Source organism: Eumetopias jubatus, unplaced genomic scaffold (assembly GCF_037043125.1).
Source record: "Eumetopias jubatus isolate StellerSeaLion01/CBP00866 unplaced genomic scaffold, mEumJub1_p1.0 scaffold_13, whole genome shotgun sequence".
Lineage (NCBI taxonomy): Eukaryota > Metazoa > Chordata > Mammalia > Carnivora > Otariidae > Eumetopias > Eumetopias jubatus.
The window spans coordinates 16,547,496-16,570,522 of record NW_028274819.1 but is presented as its reverse complement, the minus strand read 5'-3'; the positions used below and the strand labels follow the sequence as shown (position 1 = coordinate 16,570,522).

At 41.1% G+C, this 23,027-nt stretch overlaps 1 protein-coding gene across 8 annotated transcripts in view; it reads right to left on the bottom strand.

The window, feature by feature from the left end:
• The window catches only part of AMBRA1 (autophagy and beclin 1 regulator 1), a 171,660-nt gene that overhangs the window by 26,734 nt on the left and 121,899 nt on the right, over positions 1-23,027 (bottom strand). For all 8 annotated transcript variants that reach the window (XR_015766670.1, XM_028111350.2, XM_028111349.2 and 5 more), the window contains 3 exons: positions 14,225-14,335; positions 4,045-4,233; positions 3,049-3,203 (listed from right to left, as the gene is read on the bottom strand). Coding sequence is in view for 7 of the 8 variants with exons in the window: in XM_028111350.2 (XP_027967151.2) it covers positions 3,049-3,203; positions 4,045-4,233; positions 14,225-14,335 (455 nt within the window). In the remaining variant the exon portion in view is untranslated. The remainder of the gene's footprint in view (positions 1-3,048; positions 3,204-4,044; positions 4,234-14,224; positions 14,336-23,027) is intronic.

Sequence of the window (23,027 nt, the reverse complement as noted above, 5' to 3'; positions counted from 1 at the left end):
TCATTAAAAACAGCAGTTCTCAAACTCGAGTGCCTATCAGAATCACCTGGAAAGCCTGTTTTACAAATACAAACACCTGTGCCCCTCCCACCCCATTCTTATGTGGCTCTTTAGGCCTCAAGTGCTGTCTGTTTCTGACAAGGACCCCACGTATTCTAATGCAGGTTATCCGAGGAGCACAGTTTGAGAAGCACTAATCCAAGAGGTCTGAAGAACCGCTCAGAATAAATGCACCAAGGCAAGCCAGCAATTAGCAATTGATTTTCAGAAGAGTTTTCATATGGGACTGGGTAAGAGATCATCTCTTGGGGAGAGATGTCACTTAGTGGGAATTAAAAATAAGGTAAAGTCAATGCTCTGAAGGACGTTCTCCTGGGACTGTCTGTTGGCCCAACAAGCTCACCTCTCTGAATATTACCATAGTGAATTCCAAGAGGTAAGACTAAAATGAAGGGGGATTCTGAGTAGAGAAGCTTGAGGACAGGCCCATCACCCACAAAAGCATTCCTTCGAAGACAGAGCATGACATTACAGATGGACACATCCACCTATACTTACCTGTGTAGAGGGAGATGCTCTACTGTCCCATTAAACCCTCGCTCCCTGTTCTCAGACAAAAAGGCACTTCTTGCCTTAAACGGTGGTACAGCACAGCTATCCAAAAAAGCTGGTGTCTTCCCTTCCACCAATGACTGAATTCAGGGACATTTGCTGAATGCTTTGGTGCCTCTGGAGGTAAGGGGCAACCAAGACCTGGAAAACCAGAAACCTTTCTGTAGCGCAGGGGGTTTAAAGTCAGACTTGGTGGAAAAAGGTAAGCAAAACCTTGCTCAGAAGCCTGGATCCTGTCTCTTGGGTGAGAGGAACACTTCCCAAATGGGAGCTTTCTAGTTACTTCAGCTCCCTAAGTGGCAGATGGTGCCTACTGAGAATCAAAAAAGCCTCACTAGGAGGCCTGAGAAATAGCTCTTGTCACGAGGCATACAGCAGCTGGCTAGCCGCCCTGAGCCCCTTAGCAGGACAGCAGTGGATTACCACACCTCCTCAGCAGACTCCTCCAACAGCGCTCCCTGAGCTGCCAGCCCCACATGTGACAACATCTTGGCTTCCGCCCTGTAGCTGTTTGCCCTCAGCCAGATGTTTCTGGCTACTTATGGGAAGGAGGAACCTTGCTAGGATGGAGGACTGGCAGGCTGGACCCAGGAGTTGGGCAGGAGCCCTGGCTTCTGGAAGAGGCTGGAGATGTCCATTAATGTTGCTGAAATCAGATCCTGTCTCTTAATGATTATAAACGATTATTCCACAATTAGGCAGGAAGGGTTTAGAAGAACAGCTATTGGGACCAGGATTCTAGGTAGTGAAAGGCAGACACCAGGTACTTTTACCATCCAAATCTGCTGAGGAGAAGCAAAATAATATGTAAACTAAACCTCAATGTCCATCCTCAAATATCTAGGTAAGAAAACAGGCCTGTGAACTTCACGACGTCCTCTCCCAAACACCTAATACCAGATCCTTCCAAAGTCACCTGGGATTCAGAAATTGGGACTTTCCTGTAAGTATGATGTCAAGAGCACAGACTGCCTGCTTCTACCCCTTCAGGGGCTTGGTGGAACATGCTGTCACCTATCACTGGTTCTGCTCGTTATCACCTAGAAATGCTAAGGAGGACGATTTTCTTGAGATTCTCTTCCATTCATTCAGCTTCTCCTAAATGTCAGGTTCCTTATTAGGTACTTAGACTTCATAAACGTGGCACAGATATGGTCTGCACTCTCGAGGACCTCACAGTCCAAAAGAGGAGAATGAAATGGAAACAAGTTAAGTACAATCTGATGTGATGAGTGTTAACACAAGCTCGGGGGAACCAAGGTGGGTGGTGGCACAAGGAGGGAGTGATTTAGAAAGGTCCAGCAGAAGGGAAAGAGCTGCTGAAGTCAGGTTTGAGGGGAGCGGGGAGGCCAGGTAGAAGGCACACTGGTAAGAAAGGGCCTTCTGAAATTCAGGGTGCTTGGAAAGTGACTCAGTAGAAGTCAGACAGAGGGCCCCTGTAGGAGATGGGAGGAAGAGGCTGGTGACTACCATGCTAGGCCACCCACTTTCTGTCACTTTCTACATAATGGATCCTATGGCTAGCTTTTTCTTTAAAACAAATGCTTCCATTCCAGGCATCAAGCATCTACATGCATCGCACTAAATGAAGGGCCCTGGGGGATATGTCCCTAAGGAGCTTACACTGAACCTAATTGGGCAGATTAAACATACACACCACTCAGTTAAAGAAAACACAAAACAACACATAAACAAGTGCATAAAGCTATAAATGGCACAACACAAAGTGCTAAGGGAATTCACAGGTTCTTAGCTTGAGACAGAGCTTAAATACCATCTAATTAGAGAACCATTCAAATGCTCAATTCCCCTTAGCAAAAGCAAATGAGCCCCCGTGGGAACTCAGAAACCAGTATGGTTGAGTCCAGAAGGCCACTAACCCCACGAGGCCCAGAAGGCTTTTATGGCAATACAAGAAAGGTCCTACCTCAGACAAGAGAGGGTCCCAATAGGACCTTCTTCTCCTAATAAAATGGATGAGACGGTTAAGAGCATAGCAGCTACCCAAAGGCCTCATCTTCTAACATGATTACAATCCACAGAAAAGAACATTTCATAGTATACATCTTGCTTCCTCAAAAAGTAATTTTTTTTTTAATAAGCATAAATATTTCATTGTGTCCTTCATATACCTCCAGACCAAAGGTCTCACACTGAGGTAAGGAGGTATTCAGTTTGGGCTTCATCCAAAGATACTTTCAAGCCTCTCGGGAGCTCAGCTCAGGAACTAGGGTGTGAGAAAGCTCTTGCCTTTTAATAGTCCAGAGCTTCTAAAAGTGAAGCCTGCTGGTCACAGATGGACTGCATTGCAGTCTTTCGTACTCCTTACGAGCATGCTACCTCTCACCCGGGTTGGGAGGTCACACCATTGACCTTCACTACCCTGCCAAGTCTGGAGAGCTGCCCTACAACGGAGGCACGAGCCATGGCACTCACCCTCATGGAGGTCTCGCCACCATGGGCCTGCTGCAGCCTGAAGACCTGGGCCACCATGTGCTCTGTGGAGGGATGTAGCAGGATCCTCCTCGAGGCCAAGCCCACCATTACGTATCGGCCCATTGGGGACAGGCTCACCGAAATGGCATTGGGACCTGAGAGCCAACAGAACAGAGAGACATTTCCCAGAGTTCTTGCCATCACAAGGAAATAATGTTCCCTCTCAGTCTTTTTCTCTTTATTTCCAATTTGCATCTTTGGTTACCCAGGGGCTCTCTCAGGAGTGCAGTGAGGAGGACAATGAGAAGGCATGGCAAGTATTGAGTACAATGTATGACATACAGAAAGTACTTGACAAATGCTAACCACTGCCATCATAACACATCTTAAAAAATTGGCACCATACTGTAAATACTACTTTGAAATCTACTATTTCCACTTCATACGTAATGACCATTTTTCCACCATTAAATATTCTTTAGAGCATTTTAAAGGCCAAATGGTATTCTGCCCTGTCTGTGCATCATCATTTATTTAAGCAATTCTTCACCATTTGACATGTTTCTCTATGATAAGTAACACTGCTGTGAACATCCTTGTAGATAAATCTTTGTACAGTTTTCTGATTATTTCCTTAGAAGTGGGATTGCTGGATCAAAGGGAACATATACTTTAGGGGCTTTTAATACACAATACCATACTGCCTTGAAGCGTAGGAGTGTGCCAAGCTGTGACCAAAGCTCCTCCTTTATCCGTGGCCGTCACAACAGGAGCATGTTGGTGACGCTATTATGGCAGGAAGGACTCTTACTCTGAGAGTCTTCTGCAATGCTACCAGCCAGGACTCCTGCAAAGCAATCTTCCTCTGGCCTGTGCCCCAGGGAAGCAGGGGCAGGATATGACCATTACTCCTTCCTAAGCTGTGCCTCACCTAGGAATGCCCATGCCAAGGCACCAGCGTCCCTTTGTCGCTAGGTTGGGCTTCCTATCCCTTACCAAATCGCTTGGTGTAGAGCATTTCACCCAGGTTATGGGGGGCCAAGGAGTACACTGCCAGGATGCCTTCATCAGGAAAGCCCCTCTGGCTGCTAGGGATGAAAGCTGCCAGGAGCTGGCCATCTGCAGAAATGTCACAGCTGGCGTCATTGTAGATCTTGCAGTTCTGCACCAGCACATTCACGGAAGCTGCATCAGACAAAGAAAGAAAAGAGGGTAAGAAAGTTTGGAGTTGATGGTGTAAAAAATTCTGGGCCAAGAAATTCTGGGGCCTCTCTAAGGGCCTGAACCCTCTCTAAAAATGCTGAAGTCCACCCTGTCAATCAAACTAAAATGTCATGGAACAAGGAACACAAGAGGCAGGAAAGAGATGTGTCTTTACCACTTTAAAAGGAAACAACAGATAGTCAACACAATCACAACCACCTGCTGAGTCTTAGCTCACACTTAGGAAACATCATTTGAGAGAGATAAGGACAAAGTTATTAAAAATTGTTCCTGGAGAGCCACTCAACAGCTGTTATTGTCCAAAAGACCAAAACTAAGATGAGTGAAAATGCAAAACCACTGATTCCAAGAGAAAGGTGATCCAGGTAAAGCTTCCTTGGGGTGAGAGTCTTACTGCATAGCTGCTATGCAGCCTTGGAGAAGGAAGTCATTTCATTAGTTTGTGTCTTATTTTCTCATATCAGAGAAATGGAACAGTTAGAGACTTCAGTCTTCTGGACAGCTCCTTGCTACTATGAATCCCTAATGCCATTAAGAGAGGACAAAAAGAAACACAGCCCAGCTGTGGCTGGATGGCTGGAACTCTTCATTTCTCACTATGCTCTAGGCCTTATCCATACCATAAGCAAGCATCCAGGGGCAGCAGCCCCAGCCTGTACTTAGCAGCTACTAAGAATTAAGCCCAGGATCAGCCAGGCAGCAGGCTCAAGGGAACAGGGTAGAGATGGGGGTGGTGGAAGAATGTGTCAGTGGGGATGGGGAGATCCCGTTCCACATGACAGGACTAATGAGACTTTGGCCAGCACTGAGTCTGTGCCTGCAGGCTTTGTTTTGATTTTCATTCACGTCTCCGAAGCCCTCTGTATAATTCCCTGCCAGGAGGAAGTGGCTTACCCTTGAGGAGAGCCTGGGAAAAGAGTGCCCAAACCATGGGCACAAGCAGAACAGCACAACACATCCAAAGGGACCAAGCTCCTCTGGGCTTTGTCTCACTTAGATCTACTTCAAATGTACCTGCAAAGAAACTTTTTGGTCCTTCTCTTATTTTAGAGATTACCTGGATGTCCACTGTCAAACGCATTATGGTTAAAAAAAAAAAGAGAGAGAAAGAAAGAGAGAAGAAGCCAAGCTCAGCGGGCCGTCATCAGATTCCAGGTGATCTATTCCAGGAAGCCCAAATGCTTGCCCTGGAAGATCAAGGGCAAGTTTCCCCAGGAAATTACTTTAAGGAACACAAAACAAAGAATTGCTTTTCAGGGGCCTTGAGGCTTAGGGGCTCAGGGACTCAAGAGTGATTTCTAACACTCTATATTCATCTTCCTCTCCCTGTGTGTTGCTAATGAAGCCACAGAGATGACAAAGTAGATCAAAAAAGACATCAGAACACAGCGATTAGGCTATTGTGCCAACTCTCGGGGGCTGACACCTACAGCACCATTACACACAAAACCGAGAAGGGACCACAAGGATGGCTCTGTTTGCTAACTAATAAAATAATGACATCCAAATATTCACTGCTATCACCATTAGGGCTCTGTACTGCTCAACTTCCAACCCACCATCTGCTCTACCCTGTGTGGCTAGATTTATCTAGTTAGCACTGAGACCGTCTGCTCCTTACTCAGGGTCCCAAGACTGGTGCCAAAAAGATGACAATCTTTTCCTCCTTCCCTGGACTGACACATGATTCCAGTTGGGGATATATAAAAAAGGGGGGGGGAAAGGAACGGGGGAGGTGTCAGGAATGAGTCCATCTTGATTTTCTAACCTTGAGGCTGGCACAACCTTCAGAAAGATAAAAAGAAACTGAAAACTGAGGCTATAGCCACCAAACTTTAAGACAGTTTTGCACAATTACCATTTATTCCACATTTAATGTCTCAAAAATGCATGGTGGGTATTTTATGAAAGTATGCTTTTCTATCTTGCTGTTATGATCTCACTCATGTGTTAACATGCAACTCCGTCAAACATACAGAAGCCTATAGTAACCCTCAAAGCTCACCACTAAAGTAAAAAAAGCATTTAATTGCTTACTGCCAGATTAATTCCTAAGCAGGGCCAGGGTGGGAAGGAGAGGACAAGTAAGGTTTTCCTTTTTCTGGAAAGCTTGGCTCTAAGCCCCTGAAAAACCGGGCATATAGACAAAAAGTATTTTGTCAGCCTCCAATCCAGGCCGCTATGTTTGTGTTTACTACATTATGATGATTTGGAATCATCATAATGCCACCTCCCAAATTTCGTCCCCTCCCCACAAACCCCACCCAGTTTCAAAAGTGCTCCCAGTCATTGTGAGCACACAGACATGCAGATGACAAATGAAAAGAGAATGCTGAAAATTCAAGCACAGCTTCTCCGGCAGCAGGTTTAATTGCAGAAACTGTGCCGCTAGTGATCCAGGGTTTCACTCCTGCCCTAATGAAGGGGATGTGGCAGGCACACCGTGATGTGGTAGCTTCGTTTCTGCGAGCACTGGGTGGTGTGTTTACAATTTCATTTTTATTTCAAAGTTCCAATTAGCAGCTTACATTTGCCGCTCATTGTCTATTAATTTCCCAGGTGGAAATGGAAATGTTCAGTTACAATGGTGAGTGGTCACCGCTCCAATTCACTTGTGCTGCTTCTCCTCATAAGGCTGCAATTTTGATGAGTTAATTTACACAGGGCGAGATTTCTTGGACCTGTTACTTGTTTTCTTGGGCCCTAGGAAAGTAATGCACTAATGGCAAGGACAACTCACTCTTTTTGGACTCAACAATAATGTAAGCAGGCAGAGAAAAAGGTGAAGTGAAATAAAGCCTAAGACACTAGCAACCCACACACCACTACAAATCTTTGTTCTGCTCCCTGCCTGGCCTTATGACACTGCTTCTCAAGTGTTAGCATGCATCAGAGTCACCTGGAGGGCTTACTAAAACACGGAATGTTGGGGTGAGGCCTGAGAATTTGCCTTTCTAACAAGTTCCCAGGTGTCTCTGATGCTGCTGGTCTGGGACCACATTTGATAACTGCCGCCTTACCAAACAGTCCTTGATCCCTGAGCCGTAGCTCCAGCAACCTGCCCTGCACTTAAAGGCAAAAACACATGTGGGGAAGGGTGATGGGGCAGCTCAAAATGGAAATAAAGGTTAGGAAAGAAAGGATTTTTCAAATCAAAGCTGCTTAAGAGCTTCAGGGGGGCAGCTCCAGGGGGAGAAAAAATGATGCAGAAGACAGCAGGAAGCCATGTTCCAGACTCTGCAATGTAATCTCCTCCTAATTATAAATGATTTCCAAGTAAAATGCCCTAGCAGGGAATGGGAGGGGTTAGAAATACTGATGCCTGGAGGAGCAGATGGCTCTGCCTTCCTATCAGCTCCATAAATTATAAACAAACACCTTGTACAAAGATCGATTTGTAGCCTGTTGCTGGCTGGCCAGATGAGGCCATGGGAGCGATTAGCAGTTGCAGTACTTTTGTAAATACATTAGATACTGATTTGGAAAACTCGAAGGGGTTTAAATCAGCAGGAATATTTCCTTTTGGCTATCTCTGAGCCCCTCAAGTTGCAGAATAAGACCTCCTGCACAGTCCTCCAGATAACACTACAAGCCCTCCCCAAAGGCAGCAATCACTACATCTCTTGTGGTGCGGTCTGCCTTACACCATTCTGCTGCTGGATTTCTGAAGGCTGGTGCTGGCAGGGCACCCAAGTGACCAATGCTCTTTACCAATAAGAGCTCACTCTTAAAAACCAGGGTGAACCCAATGAGCTACTTTTTCAGGAAAGTGTTCTTGAAATTATCTACATCTGTGAGGCCTTTTCATAAACTTCTAAACTTTACAGAGAGTAATTCATTAATAGTGCATCCTAACTGAGAGAAACATGTGGCGAGAATTTTTAATCTATCTCCAGAGAAAGTTAAATACAATTCAGATAAGTCAGATGACCAGCAACATAGTAGCTGTTGAACACATGAGTAAAACTCAAGACCAGTGGCTCCCAGGCATGGGCTGTGCCAAAGCCAAAGGCTACCCTCCACTGAGAGGTAAGAGGTGTTCAGAAATGAATCCTACAGCAAAAAAGATTCCCTACTTACTTTTCTCACAGCTGAATCTGTCAAGAGTGAAGCTGCCAACTGTAACTAGACTTTATTCAGACCAACCAGCAAACACAGTTAAGAGCTAATGACAGGAAACTCAGATAAAAGTGACTGTCATTCTAGAGGGTAATACCATTGAAAGGAACATTGGCTATCATCGAACATATATGCCCTAAACTCCCAGAATGCAGTTTTTCTTCTAAGGTCAAAACTAAGAAAAATAGGGCACGATTAAAAAGCAGAATTCTAACACCATGCATGAGCCGAACTAGTCCTTCTGGTTGCACATGAAGCTCTCTGATCAACTCAGGCTTTACAAGAGTCAGGATCAAAAGATGTAAGAAGAAACACAGAAGGAGAATTACAGGAAGTTGTAGTTGGAACAAGTTGAGGCTTATACAAAACATGTTAAGGACAACCAGAAAGGGCATCAAAGCTATGCTAGCAGCATATTCAATGCCTGTATTCTGAATATTTTGCTCTTCTAGCAAGGCAAATGATCTGTGACTGGGTAGAAACAACATGCTTGAGAAGGATGGGGAGCCCATTACAGATAAGGCAACAGGGTGAGAGCAACGTCTTGTTTACATGAACATCACTCTCCAGAGAGGAAGACTACATAGCTCAGAGTAGTAAAGACGGGGGGGGGGGGGGGGGGGCGCGGGGGGGGGGCAAGTGGGAATTTAGAGTTATGGCCATACTCTCAAAGAATCATGGTGCAATTTTCTCGAAAAAGACATAATGCAAATAGCTAGCACTCACTGACCATTTACTATATGTCAGGCATTGTTCAGAATACCTAACATTATTAACTAACTTAATTCTCATAATAACCCTATGAGGTTTGCGCTATTAAATTCTCATTTTATAGAAAAGAAATGAAGTTGGAGAGAGATTAAGTAACTAACCACGGTCATACTGCTAGAAGATGGCTGACCAGGGATTCAAACCCAGATAGTGCAGCTTAAGAGTTCGCGTGTTTAACCATCATAGGACAGTTGACAGAGAAAGTTATCAAAGAACTACCTCTCCCTATGCATGCAAAAGCAAGCAAGAGAACAAGCAAACAAGCAAGCAAGCATGCATGCATGCATGCATGCATCAGGCCCAGACCTTTAAAGTACAAAAAGTCTAAGTAATTCCAATTCTATTTAAACTGTTCCAAAGAAAAAAAAGAAAAACTTCCAAATTATATTTATAACACAAGCACAGTAACATTGATACCCAAATCCATAGATTTCATAAAAAAGAAAAGTCTGGACAGAGCCATCTCCCTTACAAATATCAGTGAAAAAAGTCTATTAGCAAGCTACAGGGAAGGAATTTTACATTAAAGGACCAGGTGGGGTTTATTCAAGAAATGTAAGGATGGGTTCAATATTACAGAATCTATTAACATAATGATTATACTATTAGATCAAAGGAGAGGGAAAAAAACGTACGATCATCTTCATAGATACTGAAAAGTCATGACTAAATTCAATATCCATTCTTGATACAAACTCTCAATAAAATAGGAATAGATGACTTCCTTAAAATGATAAACTAGTTCTAGTTCAACCTAAAAGCTGGAAATATGCTTACTGGGAAAAAGCTAGGGGCGCCTGACTAGCTCAGTCAGAGGAGCATGTGACTCTTGATCTCGGGGTCATGAGTTCAAGCCCCACGTTGGGTGTAGAGATTACTTAAAATAAGTAAAACTTAAAAAAAAAAAAGTACTGGGAAAAAGTTAGACGTTTTCCCACTAAAATCAGGAGCAATATGAGGATGACTGCTATTATTTAACATTGTTTTGATGGTAGCCAAAGCAAATAGACAAGAGAAAGAAATCACAAATGTAAAACTTAGGATGGAGGAGATAAAATTATCATTACTTACAGATAACAAACCTAGAACACCCAGGAGATTTACCTGAGTAACTAAAATTAGTAAACAATTCAGTAAGATAGTAGTAGGATTTTAAAAATAAGTTTTAACAGTAAACTTAAGAACTGTATAGGATCTAGGGGCGCCTGGCTGGCTCAGTAGGTTAAGCATCCAAATCTTGGTTTCAGCTCAGGTCGCATCTCGGGGCAGCGGGATCGAGCCCTGCATCAGGCTCCATGCTCAGCAGGGAGTCTGCTTGGGATTCTCTCCCGTTCCTTCTGTCCCTCCTCCTGCTCGCCTGCATGGACGCGCACACGCTCGCTCTCTCAAATAAATAAATAAATAAACCAAAGAATCATAAAGGAGCTATATGAAGAAAACTTTAAAACATTCCTAAGAACACAAGAGAAACTTGTGGAAATGGAAAAATCATGCCATATTCTTAAATCTAACCATAAAGATATTGAATCTCCTTCAGTTAATTTACAAATTTAATGTGACTGCAATAATTATATTAATAGGATTTTTTCAGGGGGAGAAGGGAAGAAGCAAAATAGTTTTCAAGTCCATACAGGAAAACAAAACTGCCTGAGCAGACAGGAAAATCTGGATTAAAAAAAATAACAAGAAGAGACGGGTCCTATTAGATTCTCTAACACAATGCCTGAAAACTTGAATCCCGGTAGTACTCTCACATGAATAATCAAACAGGTCACTAGCACAGAACGGACAGTCTAGAAATCCACCTAAATATACACGGGAAAGTAAAAATAGGATCGAAGTGACGTCCCAAATCAATGGAGACAAATGAATTAGTCTATAAACTGGTTGGGACAAGTGAGTAGCCATATGGGGTAAAAGTTGGTTCATATTCTGCTTATTTAGGACTAGGTTAAACTTCTATGAATCAAAGACTTAAAGGTAAAATAAAACCTAAAATATAAAAGTACTAACTGATCCTCCTAATGATGACACAAAACCTGGGAACCATAAATGGAAAGTTGGATAATTCTGACTACTTAAAATAAGTTCTATGACAAAAATAACCTTCAGCAAAGTCAAAAGAAAAATGACAACTAGGAAACTCCTTTTGTATGTTAATTTTCTGATTTAGAAAGAGCTCCTGTAGAACTGATAAGGAAAAGATCAGCAACACAATAAAAAATAGGTAAAGCACAGGGACCAGTCAAGAAAAGGCAATATACACGAGCTAAGTGTGTAAAGAGGCACACAACCTGGTTTGTAATATGATAAATACAAATTTAAAATACCTGCATACTATTTTTTACCTATCAGATTTGCAAATATCCAAAAATATGGTAACACAGTCTACAAGCAAGAGTTTAGGGGGAACAGGCATTCTCATAAACTGCAGATAAGAGTGTAAATGGGCATAACCCCTACAGAGGGTGACTTAGCAGCATTTACCCACATCACAGATGTATGTACTCTTCCTAACTACAATTCCACTTCTAGGGATTTATCCTATAGGGATTTATCCTGTAGATAATCTTGCACAGGTGCAAAATGACAAACTGCAACATGTTTTGTATAGCAAAGACTGAAAACAATTTAAAAGTTCCTCAGAGAAGACTAGTTGAAAAATGACTGATTAAAAGAGGCAACCCAGAGATTCCACTTGGACAATGGAAAACTAGGCAGTCATTAAAAAAGAAAGAGTAAACTCCTCTTTATATACTGGTATGTAAAGATCACCAAGATATACGGTAAAGTACAGAAAGCAAAGTGCAGAAAGAAGAGTGTATAACATGTTACCATCTGGGTTAAACAGAAGACGGAAAAACATACATTTGCATTGCCTCTATATTATATATACATACATACAATATCCTTGAAAGGATACACAAGAAACTGCTAATTGTGGTTGCCTCTGGGGAGGAGTGGCCTATAGCTGAGAGCAGTTGGGAAACTTCACTGTCTGTTATTTTATAGTCCAAAATTTTTTGAATGGTGAATGTATTTCAGATTATAATTAAAAAAAAACAAATAAACAATATAAACAAAATAACTGGAAATAAACTGTGGCAAAGAAGATGCGGGCCAGAAATCTGGAGATGAACAAGCAAACCTGGTATTCAATAAAGGAAAAAGTAGATTGCAGTTGATTCCCAGAAGAGTTAAAGAAAAGATTATTGAACATGTGGCTTATAAGCACTTAGAAAGAAAGAAATGATTGCTACTGTGGTTTCACTAAGATCAGGATATAAAAAATTAACCTCATTTTCATGGTCTGATAAGGATACCAAGACTGGCATATCGGGAAATGCCACAGACAGAGAATATCTTGATTATTTTAAGGCATCTGACAAATTCTTACAATACCTTGCAGACAAGATTAAAAGAAAAAAACAAAACAAAACGTGGGCTTCAGTTGTGAACACCAGGCCAGGGTGCTAATTCAGGAACCAAAGTTGATACAAGAGGAAGTCCACAGCAACATCACACAAGGCCCAGTACAATGTCCTGACTGATCGACCATTTTTCCTAGTAATCCAAAGGAAGACAGAGAAAGTGTATTTATCAAATTAGTAGGTGACGTAAGACTGAGAGAAAAGGACTGAATCCAAAGTTCAGAAAGACATTGAGAAGGAGGAGCTAGGAAGTGCAACTGATACTATGAAGAGAAAATTTAACAGAAGCAAATCCAAACCTGTTTTGGTTTTTAAAAGATTCAAACTGCACAAATAAACATAATGGTAGAGCCTCAATTTCTTAATAATTATCTAGGAATTTGAAGTGACCGAAACTGAATAGTGGCTTCAGGAAAAGCTTCTGAAATCTCAGGCTGAATTAACACTGTCCAAACCACCATTGTGCTACGTACTGGACAGCTCCCATCTGGAGTTTTCTACTCTGTTCTGGTCCCCCACAGTCAAACAGGAAGGTGAACAGAACTGTCAAGGATTTGGAAACCAGATGAGTAAAAGGAATCTCAGGAAGGAAGTCTGGCCTGAGAAGAAAGATTCAAAGGGAAATGACAATTTATCTTCAAACAGCTGAGGACCATCAGAAGAGGTATCATTAGACATATTCTATGGAGATTCAGGGGTAGAACCAGGACCAACGGGAAGAAATAACAGCAAGGGAACAATAACAGAAGCTTATCAGTGAAAGATCAGGCCGTCTCACCAGATAGTGTGACCTATCACTTTAAGTATTCAAGCAGAGGCTGAACTGCCACTTCTAGGAATGTGCAAGTCCTTCATTAGATAGCAATTGAAATAACTTGTCTAAAATGCTGTGATGGGAGACACCTGGGTGGCACAGTTGGTTAAGCGTCCAAATCCTAATTTTGGCTCAGGTCATGATCTCAGGATCCTGGCATCGAGCCCCGCACTGGTCTCCCACGCTCAGCGCAGAGTCTATTTGAGATTCTCTCTCTCCCCTTCTCCCTCTGCCCCTCTCGCTCATGCTGTCTCTCTCTCTCTTAAATAAATAAACAAAATCTTTGAAAAATAAAATAAAATAAAATAAAATAAAACGCTGCGATGAACAACTGGGATATGGGATTGCAGGCTTCAGACATATGTTTGTGAATTAAATACTGACCATGTCATTCACTTTGTTCCATCCAGCTCTGGATTAATAAATGAGTTTCACATCACCACAGTCTTTCCTCAAGGGGCACAAGGGCTAGCTCTCAGCTCCTATACTCCCTTCTCTTTCCCTGCTTCTCAGTTCCACTTAAACATTGAGGCTTAGGACAATGAGCTACTAGTTGGTGAACTCCCCAGAAGAGAGACACCTTCACCTTTGTGTCCATCTTGGCATTGCTCCTAGCACCACAGCTACCATGGGTCGCTGCTCAGGGTGGGTGCTTAAAACATGTCTGCTGAATTACTGATGGAGAGCTGCAGAAACAGTACCGGGAAATCAGCTGCTCAACAAGATGATGAAAACTCCAGTGCTCCATGGGCTTCTGAGTTCAGGCTCACCAGTAAGAAATACCCCTTCCACCAGGACCAGCTCCACTTTGGCTTACCATTACTGATTTCAGGGAGGTCAAACTTAGTGAAGTCCCACCACTGGAGCCGGTAGGTAGTATTGGCAATGTTACTGGCCACAGCAGACTGTCCATCACCAATCACTGCCCCTGGTGGGGGAGAAGACAAAGAGAGCACAGTATAGTCTTTATCCATGTTTCCTCTGCAAACATAAAACAACATGTACTGGGATTAGCAGGAGAGGGGGAAGAGGAAGAACCATCTGCCAAGTCCCCATCTCAAAGAGAAAGCAAAGATAGCTCAAGAACAATTCTACCAGAAACATAATCCCATTCATCGGCCCCTCCAATGATTATTTAACATTTCCTTAGTGCCAACAATGTGGCAGGTACTGTATATGTCCTGTCTGGTAGACTCTCAGTCTAAAGAGACAAATGAGTTTTCACAGAAATGCGTGTCGGGGTGGGGGGGGGGGCGGGAGTGAAAAATGGGAGGACAACATTAACACAGAAAAGCCACACAGAAAAGCATTTCATTCCTGGATGTCTTTGTAGTAAGCAACGCTCTTTGGGAGAAAGCATCTCCTCCTTTGTACACAACCTTCTTCCAAATAAAACATCCCAAAAGGAGGTTTCCTCCAGGGAAGAGGTGGCCAGTATATAGCTGACTGGATAGATAGAGACAGTAAAGAACAAATGAAGTCATGTTTGTTAATTTCTTCTGGACCCCTGGCATGTAACACAGCAGAAATTTATGAGTCTGGCTTTTCAGTATCAGAGTATTTTTTATTAAGGCAATATTTTACAAACCCCTCCCCTTCCTGCCCCATGAGAACTTCCTTGAATCTGGATTCACTTGAAACATCTCACGGTTTAACTTTCCCTGAGATATACACTTCTGCATGACATTTTTTTCCTTGGTAACCAATTAAATAAAAAATGGATTTTTTTTAACAGGGTGACACTTTAATTTGCAGTTGTATTTCATTTACATGAACATGTCATTTCCTCCTCCTCTTTCCGAGGTGCATTTCATACACAACCACCCTTTTGATCAGACAGAGCCAAACCTTCTTGGGAGAATAGAACACTGTTGTATGCTAGACAACCTAAATGGTATTCTCTGCTGCAAATCACCTACTTTAAGAAACTGAACTTCTTAGAACTTACTAGCCTTGGAACAATGGACAATTTTATACCTAGATTCTTCAGTATCACTGCAAAAAGGTCCTGTCATCTATTTCCCACCACCCTCCTTTTGGTGAGCTGCATTTATTGCTCTGCCATTCCTGGTCTTTCGTTATTCTTTCCTCAAATGGTCAAGAGAGGTTGTTCAGAGAGCAAATGTTCTCCATACAAGCCAGAAAAGTACTCTTCTCCCTCTTCTCCAGTTGCAGCAAGCTATTACATAAGAAGACTCTCTTCAACATTAGTTTATTGATGGTGTCCTTGTCCCAGTTTCAATTTGTAAAGAAAGGTGAAAACGGTTCATTTCCAAGATGATAATACTGCTAAGATGATATATTCTCAATATGAGTAATAGTGCCCCCATGGGGGCGAAAACTGGTTCATGGGGAAATCTTAGTGCAATCACTAGCTCGCCTCCAATACACTGTAGTATATGACAGATATACAGCCTATCTATGATATTAAAATTTCATGGGATGGGGGATGATTAGGGAAAAAATGTCTACGAAATCTCCTTAGGATGGTAGTAATTACATAAAGGTTGAGGAATATGGTTCTAGGTAAACCAATACCCCCACCACAATTTATTCTTTAAAATCTTACAGATTCAAAGACATAGACCCAAATGGTCATGATCTCCCCTGAAGGCCTGAGAATTATAGCATTTGGGGGTGCTGTCAATGAGCCCACTGACCTCAAACTCCTACTGAAGGTCCTGTGGCATATCACTCAATGAGGTAAATAAATATGTTAATAATTTTAACCTTTATAGAATATTCTATAAGAATTACATCTGACTTGGGAACTTTTGCTGAGCAACTCCTGGGTCATGAGGAGGGTAAGCTACATATAGGACTTTCTTAATAGGAACATTTTATTTTTTTAGGCCCCTTTGATAATGAAAATCATTTTTTAGTTCTAAGGTCTACCACCATCGCTGGAAAAGAATTACTCAGTTTCACTCTGATCCAGGCTCAACATCATTGAACTTATGAAGTGTTCCCCTGGCTTGTTTATCTAGATAGATGACATCTCCCTCTGACCACCAGTCTTTCTCACACCACTGTAGTTCCTTATCATGTCCTCCAACTTTTAACAGAAAAGCATAAAACACAAAATAATAGAAGGTAAGTTGATTTCTCAGTTGATGAACGAAATGCTAGCTGCTAAAAAAGAGTAGGAAATAAACTGAAGAAACAAACCCTGTACTCTAGGAGCTTAAAATCTGGGGGAGAGGATGGGAGCTACAATCCGGAAAACAGTTCAGGAAAATACCAGAAGCTTTAAGAGTGCTGTGGATCTGCAACTAGGAACACAACGATTAAGACGCCAAACCCCCAGCTCCAGAAGCTCCCGTACCATCCATGCCTCCAGAAATGTTTTCTGGAGAACAGCTGTGCAATGTAATAAACACGGATGGGTAGCACTGTGTGGAAGGGATTGGGGAGGTGTTCTCTGCCAACGGTGTCAGAGCGCTGAGGAGAAATGGAGCCTGGCACCAGGGAGTCGATTTTCAGTGCCGTGTAAACACAGATTAGGAAGCAAAAGATGCCAGCAACAGATTAGCGTATTGTCACCGGGTTCTTTTCTGCAAGAGCTGCAAGCCAGCTGAGCCTATCTCTCGGAAACATCAGGAAGAAAAAGTATCACCCTATTAAAAAGCCCCAACCATTTAGTAGGCCTCTGGCCACTAAGCTGAAGGTATAGGAAATGTGCCAGAATGAGCTAATGGACTAAGCTACAAGGTATTTACATAGGAGGCACTTAGCCTCAGAAGCCAAATCCTGAGAGACTGCTGAGAGATTTTGGAGGCCTCAAGGTTTTCTCAGTAATAATGGGATGGAACAAGCTAGACTCAGGGTTTTTCAACCTCCACTACTGATATTTGGGGCCAGAAAATTCTTTGTTTAGGGTGTGCGGTTGGTCTTGGGCTTTTGGAGGATGTTTAGCAAAACCCCTGGCCTCTGCCCACTAGATGCCAGTGGCACACTACCCCCCTCACCCAGTTGTGACAACCAAAATTGTTTCCGAACATTTGCCAAATGGTCCTTGGGGACCAAAATCATCCCTGGTTAGAAAACTCCAAGCTAAATAAATATAGCCTACATTTTTAACTCCAAGATAGGTGCTCTTAGGAAGTACCACTACTAGAATTCCCACTGCTAACAGCATGCAAACTCAGTGATATTGATTTTGGAAAGAAACTAATCAAAGGCATAGCATTACACAAATATTCCCTTAGCAAACTTAGGTTCCCATTTCTGTCATGGATTAGAGGCTAGCTTGAACTGGGATATTATGGCTTGTAGTTTGTTTTTTGTATGGTGTCTGAGAATACAGGCTTCAGAATCAGACGTACTTGATTTTGACACTTCCTCCTAGTATCTACTGTAGTGTGACTGTGTTAATTAATCTCTCTGAACCTCAGTTTTCTGATCTGTAAGAAGGGTATAATAATAACTACAGGAGCATCTGGGTGGCTCAGACAGTTGAGCGTCCAACTCTTGATTTCGGATCAAGTCAATGATCTCAGGGTCGTGAGACTAAGCCCTGCTTTGGGCTCTGCATTCAGCATGGAGTCTGCTGGAGATTCTCTCCCTCTGCCCCCCTACCCCCGCTTGCTCTCTCTCTCTCAAATAAATAAAACCTTTTTTAATGGAATGTCCTTTTTTTTTAGATTTTATTTATTTGTCAGAGAGAGAGAGAGAGAGCACAAGCAGGCGGAGCGACAGGCAGAGGGAGAAGCAGGCTTCCCACTGAGCAAGGAGCCCTGGTGTGGGACTCGATCCCAGGACCCTGGGATCATGACCCGAGCCAAAGGCAGACACTTAACTGACTGAGCCACCCAGGCGTCCCTCAAATAAATAAAACCTTTAAAAATAATAATAATACCTACAATTTATAGGGTCATTGGGTCACATAGGGTATAGTGATAAAGTGATGGCAAATAATAGGTGTCTAATAAATGACTACTGTTAAAATTATTTTAATCATTTATTCCAATCTCTGTATGCTTTTCCTCTATAGGTACAGCTCTGTATAATCAACAAGTCATAGATAAAGGTCCTTTTATAGAGACTGGTGCAAATTATGTGCCACAGCCAAGAGACAGATGTAAATTATGTGCCATGGCCAAGAGACAGACGCATCTAATTTTAGAATTAAGGTCAAATGTCAAGGCCCTAGACTCTTGAGTAACTTTCTCCTTGAAAAACAGCCTAGGCCAAGACACATCACATTCTGGGCCACAAAACCCACTATAACACATTTAAAAGAATAGAAATCATACAAAGTATGCTGCCAGGTGACAGGGTATTAAACTAGAAATTAGTAGCAAAAAAATAACTGGAAAATCCCCAAATACTTGGAGATTAAGCAACACACTTTAAATAACACATGGCTCAAAGAAGACATCTCAAGAAAAAATTTAAAATATTTTGAACTAAATGAAGATGAAAATACAACTTATTAAAATTTGTTGGCTGCAACAAAAACAGTGCTTAGAAGGAAATGTACTGCACTGAATGTATCTATTAGAAAAGAAGATCTAAAATCAATAATTTAAGTTTCCACCTTAGGCTAAGAAAAAGAAGAGCAAATTAAATTCAAAATAAGAAAAATAAAAATTAAGAGAAGAAATCAATGAAACTAAAAACGGGAAATCAATAGAAAAAAATTAATAAAACCAAAAGCCAGTTCTCTAGAAGGATCAATATAATTGATAAACCTCTAGCCAAGCTAACTGAAGAAAAAAGAAGACACAAATTATCAATATAAGAAATAAAAGAGGGGCCATCACCACTGATGTGTGGACACTAAAAGACTACTATGAACAATCTAATCTAGAAGAAATGGACCAATTCCTTGAAAGACACAGTCTCCCAAATTTACACAAGAAGAAACAGATAACCTGAATAGGCCTATATCTATTAAGTTGAATTAATCATTAAAAACCTCTCCAAACAGAGGGTGCCTATGTGGCTCAGTTGGTTAAGCATCTGACTCTTGATTTCGGTCCATGTCATGATCTTAGGGTCATGAGATGGAGCCCTGCAACGGGCTCTGTGCTTAGGAGGGATTCTGCTTGAGATTCTCTCTCTTCCTCTCCTTCTGCCTCCTCTGCCCCCCTCTAAAAATAAATAAATGAATACTTAAAACAAAGCAAAACCCAAAACCTCCCCAAACAGAAAGTACGAGGCCCAAGTGGGTTCCCTGGTAAATTCTATCAAACATCTAAGGAAGAAATTACATGAAATCTCTACAATTTCTTACAGAAAACACAAGTGGGACTACTCCCTAACTTATTTTATAAGGCCAGTATTGCCCCAATACCAAGACCAGACCAAGACACTGAAGAAAGGAAAACTATAGACTAATATCTCAGAAGCAAAAATCCTCACCAAAATATTAGCAAGTCAAATCCAGTAATGTATTTTAAAAATTATATGCTATGACCAAGTGGGATTTATTCCAGGTATGCAGGGCTGGTTCAACATTTGAAAATCAATAAATATAATCCAGTACATTAGTGGGATAAAGAAGAAAAATCATATAATCATACCAATAAATGCAGAAAAAGCATGTGACAAAGTCCAATACCTACTCATGATAAAAACTATCAGGAAACTAGGAAGAGAGGAGAACTATCTCAACTGGATAGAAAATGTCTACAAAAACGCTACAGCTAACATCATACTTAATGATCAGAAACTATATGATTTTCCCTTAAGACTGAGAACAAGCAAGGGTATTTCCTCTCACTACTCCTCTTCATCATTTACTGGAAGTCCTACCTAATGCAGTAAGAAAAGTAAAGAAGAAGAAACAAAACTTGAAGAGGAAGAAACAAAACACTAGAGAGGAAGAAATAAAACTGTCTTTGTTCGCAGATGACATGTTTGTCTATGTGGAAAATCCCATAGAATAATAAAAGTAACTCCTAAAACTATTAAGCAATTACATCAAGATTGCAGGATACAAAAAGTTAATAGCTTTCCTATATACCAGCAATGACAAATGAATAACTGGAATTGGAATTAGAAGTTAAAAATACAATGCCATTTACATTAGACCAAAAAGAAAAAAAAAGAGAGAGAGAGAGAAATATTTAGGTATAAATCTAACAAAATATGTATAAGAGCTATATGATGAAAACTACAAAATTCCAATGAAAGCAATCACAAAAGAGCTCCAATATTTACTGGAGAGATATTTCACGTTCATGGATAGGAAAACTGAATACTGTTAAGAGGTTAATTCTTCCCAACTGGATCTATAGATTCAATGCATTCCAATCAAAATTCCAGAACATTACTTTATGAACACTGAAAATTCTAAAGTTTATCTAGAAAGGCAAAAGATCCAGAACAGCCAACACAGTATGCAAGGAAAGAACAAAGTTGGAGGACTGACACTACCTGACTTCAAGACTTACTACGAAGCTACAGTGATGAAGATGGTGTGGCACTGGCAAAAGAATAGACAAATAGATCAATGGAGCAGAACAAAAAGCCCAGAAATAAACCCAAACAAATACAGTCAACTGATCTTTGATAAAGGCGCAACAGCAATTCAATACAGAAAGACAGTCTTTTCAACAAATGGTGCTGAAAAACTGGACATCCACATGCAAAAATGTGAATCTAAATACAAACCTTGTACTTCTCATAAAAATGGGCTCATGGCAGACCTGGATGTAAAACACAAAACTGTAACATTCTTAGGAGATAATATAAGAGAAAATCTAGGTGACCTTGGGTATGGCAAAGACTTTTCTACCAAAAGCACAATCTATGAAAGAAAAAATTGACAAAGTTGACTTCATTAAAATTAAAAGCTTCTGCTTGGTGAAAGACACTATGAAAAAGAGAATGAAAAGCCGAGCCACAGACCAGTAGAAAAATCTTTGCAAAACATTTATCTAATAAAGGACTGGTATCTAAAATATACAAAGAACTCTTAAAACTCAACAATAACAACCTGATTTGAAAACTGGCAAAAAATCTGAACAGACACCTCACCAAAGAAGATACACAGATGGTAAATATGCATATGAAAAGATGCTCAACATCATTTCTCATTAGGGAACTGCAAAATAAAATAACAATGAGAAACTACTACACACTTACTAGAATGGCTAAAATACAAAACAATGATCACACCAAATGGTGAAGAGGATACAAACAACAGGAACTCTCATTCCCTGCTGGTGGGAATGCAATGGTACAGTGACTTTGGAAGACAGTTTGTCAGTTTCTTTGCAAACTAAACATACTCTTCACCATATGATCCAGCAATCATGTTCCTTGGTATTTACTCAAATCAGTTGAAAGCATATGTCACACAAAAACCTACATGCAGATGTTTATAGCAGCTTTATTCATAACTGCCAAAACTTGGAAGCAACCGAGATGTCCTTTAATAGAAGAATAGATAAATAAACTGTGGTACAACCATAGAGTGGAATATTATTCAGCTCTAAAAAGAAACAAGCTATCAAGCCATGAAAAGACATGGAGGAAATTTAAGTAAAAGAAGCAAAAAGCTATATATGGTATGATTCTAACTATGTCATTCTGGAAAAGCCAAAAACTATGGACAAAGTAAAAAGATCAGTGGTTGCCAGCAGTTTGCGGGGGAGAGAGGGAGGTATAGTTGTAGCACCAAAAGAGATGTTTGGGGGAGGTGAAACTATTTTGTAGGATACTATGATGGTGGATATATGTCATCATACATATTTGCCAAAACCCACAGAAGTTAACATTAAGTGTAAAACTTAATGTTAACTATGGACTTTGGGTGATAACAGCGTGTCAGTGTTGGTTTGTGGATTATATATAACAAATGTACCATTTTGGAGAAGGATGATGATGGTGGGGTGGTCTATGGGTATGTGTGTGGGAGGAGGTATATGGGAACTCTATACTTTCCACGCAATTTTTTTTGTAGACCTAAGACTGCTCTTAAAAAAAAAAAAAAAAAGAAGAAGAAGGCTATTAAGAAACAAAAACAGAGAGAAAGACATAAAGAGCCCCAGACTCTCACTCATGTTCTAGGAGACAGTGGAAAGAGCATCTGTCTATAAGTCACAGCAGTTCACTCTCTATCATATGACCACAGAGTCTTTCCCTGGAGCCTCAGAGCAAAAGAGTAAATAAGGATGATTCTAACAAGAGACAAAACAAGGGGAAAAAGAAACTTAAATCCAGCGATCCTGGCCAACCACCAGAGAACAACAGCAAAACCAAGCTGCCAAGTCTCATTCTCTCAGTCAGGTCTTCAACTTGTCGGCTGGAAGCCTCAGGAATGTGTCTAGGGATAAAATCTTAATAATCATGACAGTCACGTGGTAGGTGAACTCTACCAAACCTGATAGCCTGCATGCCTCTCTCTGCCTCTGCTTCTCTGACTCCTCTGTTCTTTTGCTTGGAAAGAAGAATTAGAAACTTTTTTCAAAAACAGCTTTTAGCCTCTCTCCAAGAGAGATCAGGAAACTGAAGAGTATGATTCAACAGTACAGTGAAAATACGGAACAATGGGAATCATTAGCAAATGTATCAGAGAAGCTAATTTGGGAGGGTAAAAAAGGGCAAGTTATAAAGAAGGAAACTATTAAATTATGTTTCAGACCTATAAAATTGTTCCATCTGAGGCT